Below are 13,058 nucleotides of genomic sequence, written 5' to 3'. Positions count from 1 at the left end.
GGGATCCCCTCGGATTCCTCTGCTCCAAGTCTGCCCTGAAGGACACTGAGCCTGGACTCAGTGACACGTAACGGAGGCTCCACCATGGTGCAACATCAGCTGCTGCAGCTCTTAATTACCCTCATTTCCAAAGCCAGGAGGATTTGTGAGGCTTTTGTAAGCCCTTTGTAAGCATAGCCCAGGTCTCCCAGGGATGCTCCTTTTCATAGGAGTAGCAAAATAAATGGCTGAGCTTCCCAAAGAGCTTCTCCCCATGGCAGATCCCTTCTCTTCAGGAACCACAGAAACACCTTAGAGCTTGGTCTCACCTTGCCTGTGGTGTCTCCACCAAGCAGTGGCCAAATAATAAGTTTCATGTTTAAGAAAACAACATATTTCTCTCAACTCTACATGGAGTGAAAAAATGTTGTTTTGGGGGGAAAAGTTTAATTGCTGTCAAATTTCCTGAACGCCTGAATGAGGTCCAGGAAGAAAATATTTGCAAAGCAGTCACCCAAAGGTGTCCTTTTCAGATGGTTCTTTAGCTAAATAAAAAAATAAACCAGCTAGAAGAAGTGAGATCTGATAACAACATTCTTCTTGATAATAATAAAAAACAGCATTTCGGGGAAAAGTTGAGAAATGGCTTGAATTTAAATCCTGAAAGAGGCAGCATCACCTTGCTCCACACTTTTTGGTACAAATCCTTGTGCTGGGTTTTCTCCATGTGCAGGGGAGTTGGTGAGGATGTTCCCTCCCCTGGGAGAAGCAGGGCCAGGACCAGGTGCGTGCGCGTGCGCAGGGAACCTGCCCGGGGGCACACGATGATTTCAGGCTGCATTTCCACCCCGCTCTTCCAACCCTTCCAGCTCACGCTTCCCTGCCCTGCCTCCTTGCCCCTGCCCATCTGGGGGCACGGATATAAACCCCTCCAGCCAATATGTTTGCTGTGAGGGCCCAGCTTTGCCTGGAGGGTGCACATGGCTCCTGTCCCATCCCAAATCTTTGCCTAGGGACGGAGCGAGGGGATTTTCTGGCGGCTGCTGGCGGTGAGCTCACACTGTGGGCACTCCTCTGGAGCTAGAGCAGCAGGGCAGGTTGCTGCTCCGGCTTTGCTGGAAACCTTGGAGCTCCTGGAGCGTGTGGAAGCAGTGCTGGTCCATCCAGAGATCACAGGTAAGCCAGGCTGGGAGGAGACACCAGCAGCCAGTGCTGGCCACTCCATCACTGCTTCTTCCAATTTTCTGCTCCTTCTTCTTCTGCATCTCCATCCCTTCACCTGACATCTCTTTAACCATGAGGTGGGATTTGCCATCATGGGTCCAATTGCTTTTTCACCTTGCATTGCTGTAGAAGCAATGAGGGATAGGCAGAGAGTCCCTGGGGTGTGAAGGAGCACATGGAAAGCCAGGAGCACCAAGAGTCAGCCTTCAAACCCTTCTGCTGCCACCTCTTTGCCTCCTGTGCTGTGATCTCAGCTGCTCTGGGAAGCAGCCAGCCTGCATTAAGGAGACAGCAGAGGTTCACCCTCAGTCGGTCTGTCTGGTCAGAGCAGGAGCTGCAGAAGAGCTCGTTTGTGTTGTGTTACACTCCTGTGTTTTCTCCCTTTGAACTGCTTGGGAAGGGAGGCAGAGGAAGCTGTGGGAGCCCCACCCTGCTCACATCCAAGGGACTGCTGGACACGGTGGTGGCTCAGCTCACCCCAATGCAAACAGGGAGTTTCTGCTCAAGAACATCAACTGATGAGGGGGGTTGAGACAAACTTCCCTTCCATTAAAACTGAAAATATTTTCAAAGAGAGGCAAAAAAAGTTGTTTGCCAGCAGTGCCTCAGGAGCTCAGAGATGCCACTGAGGCAGTGTCACCTCAATAGCTGCCTGGTGTCACCCCAAACCTGCTCACTCTGCAGGGCTGCAGCAGCATGGGTGGCTGGGTTAGTCCCACACTGCATCCAGGGACTGAACTGCTGAGCTCCAGGAACTTCTGTCTTTGTTTTGTACCAAAAATCCAGCTACTGTGGGTTTGGAGGTGCTTCCAGGTGCTCTAAGGTTGGCACTTGCCTTCAAAAATTGCTCTAAAGTCTCAAAGATCTGAAGAAAAATATGGCAAACAGGAAACTTCTGATCAAAATAAGATCAGAACTGCTTTTTCAAATTAATGAAAGAGTGCTGAGAAACAATGAAGGCAGGAAAGCTTTTCACATGGCGGGGAAAAATAGGCAGAGGGTTAGACTTTCTTTTTGTTTGGATCCCATTTGTAGCTGCAGTGCTACCAGAGGTTGGGTCTGGCAGTGGAGAAGCCACTGGAGGTGTCAAACTCCAAACCCTTTCACTGGCAAACCAGGATGGAGATTGCCTGGGAGTGCACTCCAAGTGAAATCCATTTCAGAGGGAAGAGGCACCTCCCAGTGCTCCCAGTGCTCCCAGTGCCCCAGGACTCTGGTAATACCCAGGGTCTGCCCTGGTGCTCCAGGGCTGAGCTCCCATGAGCCGAGTTCCAGCCCTTGGGAAGATGCTGAGGAGTGACAGTGGAGAACAGAGCCAATGAGCACCAGCCTCTGTAGGGTTGTCCACTCCCCAGAGGTAACTCACAGAGCACAGGGAAATCTTCCTGGCAGAAAGGTCTGAGTCATAAAGAAAGTGAGGAGAAGGGAGAAGACAAAGTGACAAGGACTGGGCTGAAATGGGGAAGCATCGTGTGGCAACAATGGCACCTGACCAGAGATGTTAATGCCATGGATTGGTGACCATCCTCAGAGTCCATTTTCTGGGGTGATTTGCACCTCCTGCATCGAGGGGAGAGAGGAACTCTTGAGCAGCAGGATGTGTGTTGGGAAGAGGATGAGTCCTTGGTAGCCGGGTAAGGCGCTGGGCTGGGCTGGCAGGTGCCACACGTGTGAGAAGCAGGGTCCCTTTGGGTGTGCAGCCCTGTCCTCCCCTGTGCCCACCACTGACCTGCTCCTCTCCTTTCTCCCAAGGTGCCTGACGATGCCGAGCATATTTTCCTACCAGAGTGCCGAGGTGGATTGGTGTGAGGGCAACTTCGAGCGCTCGGCGGTGATTGCCGAGTACTACAACACCGTGAGTGCTGAGGGAGGCTGGGGCCGGCTCCAGGCACCCAGGAGCTGCTTTTGGGATCCAGACAGGACAGGACATCCCTGTTTTCCTTCCTCCTCACTCCTTTGAACTTGCTGGTGCTGGAGGGTGCTGGTATGGGGAGCGTTTTCTGAGCTTCAGGTAAATCACGGGACTTTTGTCGCTTGCCACGGTCGCTCCCCAAAACGTGCTGGGGACAGGGGTGATGCTGGGGTGTGTGTGGGGAGTTGATTCCCAGTGAGAAAACTCTGGCAGAGCTCCTTCACAGCCCAGATCTGTGAGATCCTGTTATACCAGTCCTGCAGCTCTGCTGCCAGCCCGGGTAAGTCCCACACAGGGCTCACATATTCCAGCTAAACCTACAGGAGTGGCAAAATGAGAGGCAGCACTTCCATGAACCGTGTCAGGCAGCTTGGGAACACGGAACTCAGAGGAAGCTGGAGCATGAGCCAGTTTCACCTCCTGTGATCCTTTATCACCCAGGCTGCATCCAGTGCCAGGGCCTTGGCTGCAGCAGGGCTGGAGCATCCATATCTGCCTGCAGAGGGCTGAGATAAGCGGCCTCTCCAAGCATGTCCTGCTCCCTCAGAGCAATTAAAGGCTGCCAGGGGTGTGAGGCATGTGGATTTACAGCCTTCCACAGGCCTTGTTTACAACTTTTGGCAATTACTGTCTAACACTAGAAGATCTTGTTCTCATGGAAATGACTCTTCCTTTTTTTTTTTAAAAGCATTTCCTGTTTTTAATAAATTACCTGTAATAACCATAATTCCCCAGCCTGGGTCCTGCAGGTTCTAATGGCCCAGCCAGGGTCTCAGAGGAGGGGGCTGTGTGTAGTCACTGCTCTTTGAGGCATTCAGCAAAGAAAGATCTGCCAGTCCAGACCAACTCCTGTTTCTGTGGCATCCAGCTGGGTGTTTTGTGCTGTTTGCTGCTTACTGCTGCTGCTGCATGGGCTCAGAGGTGCAGAAACCACTCAATACTCATATCAGCTGCTCACATCTGGGCTTGGAGCAACCTGCTTGAGTGGAACATATCCCTGCACATGGCAAGAGGTGGAAGGAGATGATCTTTAAGGTTCCTTCCAGCCCAAATCATTCTCAATGCAGCTGGAAGTGCCCAAAGCCTCTGTGTTTGAGAGTCACTGCTAACTCTGGAGAGGGGCTGATTTCCACCAAGAGCATGAAGCCTGAAAGTGAAGGGTTTGGTTTTGGTCTGAATTCTTTCTAGGAGATAAATTTGCCTCATGTCCTAGTTTGATACATAAGGCAGCATTTTTTAAACATGTCCCTGGAGCTGAGATACCATTTACAGCCAGACTGACAAAGTGGCTTGGAATCCTTATCACACCAACAACTATCTCAGGAGCTCTTCAAAAGCACTTCAGTGCCTGACTCCTCTGCTGGACACCAGCTGGTATGGCCAGATGCATGACTAATTTTTGTAGGCCCTCTAATTCCCATAAAACTTTAACTCTCAGCTGCCTGGGTCTTTCTGTGGCACAGGTTTCTAAATTCTGTGGCTACTCCTGAAGATCTCACCCAGGTGTCCAGTCCTGGAGGGAGGTCCCTGCTAGGCACAGCCATCTCCCTGGTTTCCATTGGCTTGTTGGGATGAATTGTCAGTGTGTGGGACTCAGGCAGAGTGAGGAAAACCTCTCCAGAGCATGTTTCAATGCAGATAAAAATGAGTGTGACAATGAGGGACAGAGGGATATAGACAATCAAACCCTGTAGGATTTTTGCAGCAGTTGGACTTGCCCTTGTTCTCCTCTACATGACACTAAGCACGTCTTCCTCAGCAGAAAAAGAGCTTTTTATGCTCCCTGCACTGATGTCCCTTTTGCCAGGCTCAGGAGACCAGCAGAGTGCCTGTGCAGGAAGGGAAACAATTCTGTCTTAGGATGTGATTCCTGAGCAGCAGGAATGTAACCCTGTCATGTCAGCTGCCTGGTCACCTCCTGTCCAGACAAGGGGTGGCAGAGGAGCAAACCCTCCTAAAATCTGCCATTATCTGAGCATGTGAAAACAGCCCCAAGGCTGCACCATGCTCAGAGCCAGACCTTGTCACCAAAAGTGAGCAGGAACACCCCTGACATGGGCATCACCCCTTCCTCAGCAGCACAGCCTGGCTGGCACTGTCTGGGTTCCTCCTTCAGCCAGGACAGCCTGGATGGCACTGCCTGGGTCCCTTCCTCAGCAGCACAGCCTGGCTGGCACTGCCTTGGTTCCTCCTTCAGCCAGCACAGCCTGGCTGGCACTGCCTGGGTTCCTCCTTCAGCCAGCACAGCCTGGCTGGCACTGCCTGGGTCCCCTTCTCAGCTGGCACTGCCTGGCTGGCACTGCCTGGGTCCCTTCCTCAGCTGGCACAGCCTGGATGGCACTGCCTGGGTCCCTCCCTCAGCTGGCACTGCCTGGGTCTCACCCCCTGCAGCAGCACAGGGACTCCCCCACTTTCCTGCTCTGGGATCTCCCCCAGGATCAGGCTCCTTGTGAGGTGCCCTAAAGGAGGGATTATAGAAATCTGGCCAGGCTGAGATCTGTAGCTATCCCTGCTGGCTGCACCCTGCAGACCCAGCTGGGGCTCAGGGCACTATCCCAGTTGTGATGCTAACAGCCTGAATCTTCTCTTCTTCTCTCCATTCATTTGTCCCCTATATTCAGGTTGCTGTCTCTCTGCAGCAGGCATTGCTGCCCTGAATTAATTATACCAATATTTACCTCAGTGTCAATTTTCTGGAGTTTTAGGCAAGCTGGGAACCCAGCCAGCTCCTACCCAAGCCTCCTGGAACATTAAATCAGCAGGGTTTCCTCACACAGCATCCTCTTCAATGTCTTCCTCCCAGCCCTGCCCAGGGCTGGAGCAGAGCTGTTCTGTGCCAGCAGCAGCAAATGTGCTGCTGGGGATTGCTCTGTGCCAGCCACACTCTCTCAGGCCTGCTTGGCTTGGCTGCTTTTTATTAGAAATAAGCACCAGGGGTATGAGAAAAGAATGTAAACAGTACCTTTAAGTACCTAATAATACATGGTGGCTCATGGCTGGATGCAGTTCAGCAACAAAGCTCTATTTATAGTGACTCAGTGACCCAGAAATTTATTGTCTTCTGGCTGCTCAGGGCAGAGCAGAACTGTGCTCCAGGAGGGTCATCAGTCAGGGACTTGTCTTTGTACCCTGGTTTCTTTGCTGATCCAGGATGCTGGTAATGACACCTCAGCAGTGTCTCCTTTAGCAGCTCTGATGCTGTTCACACCCAGAGCTCCTGGATGCTCCATTGAGTGGTGAAATAAAGGGTGCAGATCTACCAGAGAAGGGCTCAGTGGCAGTGGCAGGGCTGTGTGGAGTGTCCTGACCCTCTCATATTCCCACTGATCCCATGGCTCTCTTGCCTGCCCAGAAAGCTGTGTTCAGGAGCATGGCCCAGGATGCTGCAAGCACTCCCCAAACTGCAGCTTCCTGCCCCAAAGCACCAGCATTGTGATGTCAGGAGCTGCAGCCTCATGCCCTGCAGCACAGGCCTGGCTTTAGGAACTTGCTAACAGCTCTGGAGAGGCTCAGAGGTGTTCACTTCTGTCTCTGGCCCTGTCAGCTAAAAGCTGGTTCACTGTGAGTGAGAGTGAGGAGCAGCCTGTGCTGCCACTGTGCTGCTGCTGTGCTCAAACCAGCACCTCCTGCCTCAGTCCACAGCAGAGGCTGATCTCACCTGTCACAGGTGAAGGTTCTGTCTCTCTGTCTCAGGCTGCAGTTGCAGAAGTTGGGGTCTTCCCAATGATCCTATTAATGCACCAGGATCTGAGCCACGCTGCTGATCCCAGCCTTGCTTCTCTCCTAGGAATAAAGCAAATAGTTGGGCTCAGCTGAGGCACCTGGAGCAGTAACTCACTGGGAAGTGGGACAGGCTGGGAGCTCAGGCAGGGGGACTCTCACATGTCCTATCACACCTTGGTTCCATCACCACTCCCTTACCCCCCTGATATCCTGGCAGAGGGAGCTGGTGTGTCCTGGCCAGTGTGACAGAGAAGTTGAAATAGAAGCTGTGCTAGGGGATCCCAGCCTGAGCAGAAACTCCAGAAACACTTCTAATGGGTGCCCTGGGAGCAAAACCCTTCTAACCACATCTGAGATGGAGCTTGCCACATCCCAGAGGGAAGGCAGAAAGTCAGCATTTACAAATCAGGGCTTGGAGCCGACCAGTGATGAAAACCCCGTGTCCCCCACAGGGGTGGGAGCTGTCCCCTAAATCCCAGCTTGGCTGCTGTGCAAGGAATCCCGTTTATCTTCCTGACCCTATTGGCACGCTTCCCCTGGTTATCCCTCCCCTCTGCTATCTGATCTTGCACATCTCGTCCCGAATTAATGAAGTGATAACACAGCTATCATGTAATTAATGGCACTGTTGCAATGCCCGGTGCTCAGGGATCCAGAGCTCTCCTCTCCCTCGTTTCCTCACTGACTGCGTGCTGGCACTTGCACTCTCCTGCCTTTTCCCTCTCCTCGCTATCCCTGCTTGCCTTCCAAAAGCCTCCTCAACCATTCCAGAGAGAAATGTTCGAAGCATGGTTGTTGCTTGAACACATGGTTTGATTTCTCAGTCGTTTCTGAACAATTTGACCTCGAGGGTGCAAGTGGGAGCAGCACTTTTCTTTTCATGGCTGGAGTGGGAATTGGCCTGGATTTGGCTCTAAGCACCTATGGAAAAGCTATACATTTGGCCTGAGAACTGCTGCTAATGGGAGCATCAACTTGTCTCACGGAAGCCTTAGTGAAAATCAAGATGAATCTCCGGTATTTAAGGGAATAGAGACCTCACATTAGGCGTGAATTGTGTTTCCCTCTGGAATAGGAGAGGGTGTGTTCCAGAGAGATGACAACATCGCAGTGATTTGCAGCCCTGTTACCACAAACGGGGATCCCAGGGGACACCACAAGCCCAGCACGGATTTTGCAGTTTACCTGGTGCTGCTGAGGCGGGGGAGACTCCAGCTGTGGCTGCCAAATTCCAGGCGTGGGGTCTGGGTCAGCATGGAGCTGGAAGATGAAAGGAAAAGGATTGTCAGGCTGAGATAAAAGTCACCCTGGTGCTTTGCCAAATGGCATTTCAGCAGATGGCTCCAGAGCCCCAAAGAGCTGTCTGGCAAGTAAATGCAGCACCACAATCCCAACCTCTCATAAGCAAAGAACCATTTTCCCTGGGGAGGCCGTGCTTCCAGTGATCTCCCTTCCCTGAGCTTGCAAAGTCAGGTGAAAAAGGCAGGGTAGGAACCCACAGAGGGTAATTAAATTAGTTCAGATTTCCCTCCCCCGTGCTGCAGGGTGGAGCAGCAGACAGGTCCAGGCTGTGGGCACTCACTGCTCCTCCCCAGCTCCCACATTTTGCCCATCAGCATCTCCTCTCTCCAAAGCACTGGCACCTTCAGCCAGACCAGCAAGGGGCTGAGCCCCAGCACCATCCCCTGCTCCCCATCCCCTCCTCCCCAGCACCATCCCCTGCTCCCCAGCACCATCCCCTGCTCCCCAGCACCATCCCCTCCTCCCCAGGACCATCCCTTGCTCTCCAGCACCATTCCCTGCTCCTCAGCACCATCCCCTGTTCCCCAGACTAATCAAAGTCTGTCAAAGAAGGAATTTTGCAGAGTTGGAAACCAGAGCAGAATAATTCCTCTGTGTTCATTTGCCAGGTGTGTTTACAGGAGGTTTATGACCTCATGTAATTACCAGTGTCCAGACAGGTGGCTTCACACCTGACACCACAGGATGTCACCTCAGTCCTGCCCGTTTTCACCTACTGATGTCCTGCTCATCCTGCTGCTCTCCACCACACCCACTCCCAGTTCAGGATGTTTTGCTGACCGTGGCTTGCTGCGCTGGCCGAGCTCCTCACACCCTTCCAACTCCTCACAGGGGAATCTCTGGCGGCTGGAAGGGTCAGGAGCCATGCAGGCAGCTCCTGGAGGGTCTGGGTTGACATGAGAGGGACGTGGCTGCAAACAGAGGAGTTGTTTGGAGGCACCGGGCAGCTGAAGATAAACCAGCATCACCCAGCAGGGACACAGCAGCTCACCCCAGAGGAGGGCAGAGGTGTCTGCAGCCACTGCTGCCACAGCAAGAGCTGCCCTTCCAGTTCCAGCCTGGCTTCTGGAGAAACACCCCTGCCCTCTTCCTGTGCCAAGAACAGCCCCTGCTTTCACACCAGGCTCTGCTGGACACCAGAACCCTCCTCACACAAAAGGAGCTGAGGCACGTGGTGGGGTGGGGCTTGCCCAGAGCTGAGTGTGCCTCTTGTTTTTCAGATCAGCAATGTGAGCTTCTTTGTGCTGTCCCCTGCCCTGCTGTACCTGAACCGGCAGTACTGCCAGAAGAAGGCTCTGCCCCTCTACTTTGTCTCGGGGCTGCTCATCCTCGTAGGTATGTGCCAGCAGTGTGGGAAGAGCAGACAGGTTCCCAGACCTTTGGAGGATCTCAGTGACCAAAAAACACAGGGAAAACTCGGGTGGGCAACCAAGCAGCAAGCTGTTTGAAGCCTGCAGCCCATGGTTCCTGCCAGCTGTGGATATGCAGCTTCCAGCCCTGTAATTCCCCGTGGTGTGACTGGACTGGCTCAGTCCAGCCCCCTTGAGCACCAAAATCCACACCCTGCTCTTCAGGAATGGTGTATCTTCAGGAACAGCCCCCAGGAACCTCCCAGGGCTCGTGGGAGGATGGAGCTGTGTCATCTCAAGGTGCCCTTGCTCCTTGCAGGTATCTTCTCCATGTACTTCCACATGACCCTGAGCTACGTGGGACAGCTCTTGGATGAGCTCTCCATTCTCTGGACTCTGGCTGTGGCTTATTCCTTCTGGTACCCCCAGGCTTACTTCCCCAAGTGCATCAAGACCAGGTATGACCCAGAGGGACACAGTGCAGGCTCTGAGGGGAGGGATGGGACATTGATAATGAGGTGTAGTGACCCACAGATCCCCCAGTTCCCCACCAAGGGGTCAGCTCTGAGGTCACTGAAGGGCTTTAGGGCCTTCTTTTGGTGCTGACAGAGGAAAAATCAAAACCCTCCTGTGCTGGAGTCCTCTCAGCTGGAGCTGCTTGAGTTTGTGTCACTGCAGAGGAAACTTTGCATGGAGAATTCAAAAATTAATTAGGAAATGAAACGTTCCTGAACATTAACATTCAATTACTTATGCTGTCAATCTGTTCCAGCATCCTCTATCATCCACAGAGAGCTTTCCCTCAAGGCTGAGGGAGTTTCCCATAGCACAAGATGGTTACATCTCTCATTTCAAGGAGGGCTGGCTGGGCTGGAGGAGCCCAGCAGAAAGAATGGGGCCGCTGGGAGGGCATGGACCAGCAGAAATGGGAACCCAGCAGGGCTTTGCTCAGAGGATGTCTCCTCCTGGCTGGAGCCCTCTGAGCAGCCCAGCTCCTTGCAAAGACCTGCTCCAAGTGTGCTCTTCCCATGCCGAACAGGAGGTCACCAGGAGTTCACCGTGGAGACAGGGCTGGGGGAGAGGGAAGGGACTTGGGAAGGGATTTGCATGTGAAAGGCCCCTCTGAGCCCTATTGTTGCTCAGGGAGCCCAAGTCACAGTCCTGCCTGGCAGCCCTTCCCTGTGCACAGCTCCCTGCCTTTGCCTCATCCCTGGCACCACCAGGGTGCAGGAGCACTTTCCAAAGTCCTGGGCTGTGCTCTGGGGCTGTGACTGACCCACTGGGGGCTGCTACCTCAGCCCTCCTGCCAGGACCCCACAGACACTGAGGTCAGCCATGTGCAAACAAACGGGAGGTGCTGGAGAAGCTTTTCCCCTCTCAGGACAGGAGCAGGGCCTTTCCCATCCTTACCCTCCCCTCCTGGGGGCACTGACACTCCCAATTCCCCTCAGGAGGCATTTCTTCTGGCTGACTGGGATCACCACTGTGATCAGCACCTTCATGTCTTTCATCAAGCCCACCCTCAATGCGTACGCGCTGAACTGCATCGCCTTCCACCTGCTCTACATGACCCGCAAGGAGCTCAAGAAGTAAGGAGGGGCTCAGGGGTTACCTGCAGGTCCAGCTGTGCTCCTGTTGGGCAGTGATTCTGTCCTCAGCAGTGAATGGAGCCCAAGTCTTCACCAGCCACATGTACTGGGGAGGGGCCAGGCAGAAGTCCAGGCAGGACTGTGGGCAGTGGGGTACAAGAAGGGCACCTGACCGAGAATGTGGACAGCCCATGGGACAGCAGTGGAGTCATCATCCCTGGAAGTTTTCAAAAACCCTGTGGATGTGGCATTTGGGGACGGGGTTTTGTGCTGAGCATGGTGGAGGTGCTGGGTTAACAGTTGGATGTGATGATCTCAAAAGGTCTTTTCCGACCTTTACAGTTCTATGATTCTCCCCCTTGGATGCCATTTCTGCAGCTCCTTCCCCTATGTGGGACATTTGGGAACTAGTGTGGGGCTGGCAGAACCCTCCAGGGTCTGGAGAGAAAGACAGCAGTGCTGTGGCATCTCCCAGCATCATCCTCACACCCAGAAAGTCAGAAATCCTCTCCCCAGAGCCACACTTCCCCAGTTCCTGTGGAATTCTGAGGAACACTCTCCAGAAGGGTTTGCACTGCTGCATGTGCAGGCAGGAGCCAGCTCTCTTTAAAATTCCCTTTCCTTCCAACACCATTGCTCTGCTCCCTGTCCCTCTCTGTGTGTTCCAGGTGCAATGACAAACGGGTTCACCGGATGGCCGCGGTCATGGTGATGTGGTGGGCACTGGCCATCACCAGCTGGATCAGTGACAGGTGGCTCTGCTGGCTCTGGCAGGCCATCAACTTCCCCTACTTCCACAGCTTCTGGTAAGGGCTCCAGGAATCCCAGCCCAAACATTTCCTGAGCTAAAAGGTCCACAGCAGAGACACAGCAGCTGAGATGAGACACTGAGCTGCATTATTTCCCCACCTTCTTCCCCTTTCCTGTCACTATTGGTGCTTCTCCTCACTCATCCCAAGGATTCAGCCCTAATCACTATTTAATGTCCCTCTCCTCCTCCTCACCAGCCAAGCACTGTTTTGCAAGTGAAATGATTCCAGAAATCCCTCCAGGGGGGCACTGGCTCTCAATAGGCTCTGGCTGCTCCCAGGGTGATTGTGAAGGGCAATGTCCTTGGGGTTATTTTAGCAGCCAAACTGAAAAGCAGGGCTTTGGTTGGACCTGCCATTGGACCTGCCTGCCCAGGTGGGGCTGCAAGTGCTGCACACTCAGATCCATCCTCACAAAGCACTGGGATGGCTGGGACAGACAATGCAGCCAGGAAATGGGCAGTGGTTGGAATGAGTCCCCTGTGTCACCCTAGCCCCTCTGCACCAGGAATTGTCCCTGACCCAGCTCACAGAGCTCTGCCAGGAGCACAAACCCTGCAGGACCCTCACTCCCTGCAGCCTTTGTGGGCCCTTGGGGCTGCAGCCTCAGGGTGGCCATGGCAGCAGGCAAAGATGCCTCTGTCCAACACAGGTTTTTGTATCCTTGGCAGGCACGTGCTGATAGCCCTGTCCCTGCTGTACTGCTGCCCGCTGGTCATCTACTTCGACGTCAGCTACGAGATGCCCTCGTTCAAGCCCAAGCTGGAGTACTGGCCCAGCGACTCATGGCCTGTTGTGGTGCCCTATGTCACCCTGGAGGAGCCCCACAAGCAGTGCTAGAGCTGGGTGTCCTCACACCTCCCTGGGGCACGGGCTGAGTGATGCTCACACAGGGAACATCTCGGTTGTGTTCCTCCTGTTCCTCAGGCAGGGGCAGCGTGGTAGAGGGGCCAGGGAGCAGCTGAGGCCTCGTGATGCTGGGCATGAAGCAAGGTGGGAGCCCACAGGTGCCTCAGAAGGCTCTGGCCAGACTGGTGTTCAGGGAGCTGGAGATTTCCTCCAGCAGATCCCCATGAGGAGGGGAGGGACACGGTGCTGCTTCTGTGTCCTCTGTGTTAGTCAAGCACCAGCACCCCTTGCTGACAAGGGCACAGCAGAGAACACTGAAGCC

General features: G+C 53.8%; 1 protein-coding gene across 1 annotated transcript; it reads left to right on the top strand.

Moving 5' to 3' along the window:
- The first annotated feature begins 631 nt into the window (after positions 1-631).
- Positions 632-13,031, top strand: ACER1 (alkaline ceramidase 1). Its single transcript, XM_033082292.1, has 7 exons — positions 632-1,155; positions 2,956-3,058; positions 9,361-9,475; positions 9,809-9,947; positions 10,941-11,078; positions 11,747-11,884; positions 12,559-13,031. The coding sequence occupies exons 2-7, from the start codon at positions 2,966-2,968 to the stop codon at positions 12,725-12,727; spliced, it is 792 nt and encodes a 263-aa protein (XP_032938183.1). The 5' UTR covers positions 632-1,155; positions 2,956-2,965; the 3' UTR covers positions 12,728-13,031.
- The last annotated feature ends 27 nt before the right edge of the window (positions 13,032-13,058 follow it).

Source organism: Catharus ustulatus, chromosome 29, assembly GCF_009819885.2.
Source record: "Catharus ustulatus isolate bCatUst1 chromosome 29, bCatUst1.pri.v2, whole genome shotgun sequence".
NCBI lineage: Eukaryota > Metazoa > Chordata > Aves > Passeriformes > Turdidae > Catharus > Catharus ustulatus.
The sequence above is the reverse complement of the archived record's forward strand: the minus strand, read 5'-3'. Positions and strand labels throughout refer to the sequence as shown.

Bases quoted from the DNA above. Each gene is read 5' to 3' on its own strand.
- ACER1 (XM_033082292.1), top strand. From the start codon at position 2,966: ATGCCGAGCATATTTTCCTACCAGAGTGCCGAGGTGGATTGGTGTGAG. The intron at 9,476-9,808 runs GTATGTGCCAGC...TGCTCCTTGCAG, and splicing joins GGGGCTGCTCATCCTCGTAG to GTATCTTCTCCATGTACTTC. The intron at 11,079-11,746 runs GTAAGGAGGGGC...TGTGTGTTCCAG, and splicing joins ACCCGCAAGGAGCTCAAGAA to GTGCAATGACAAACGGGTTC.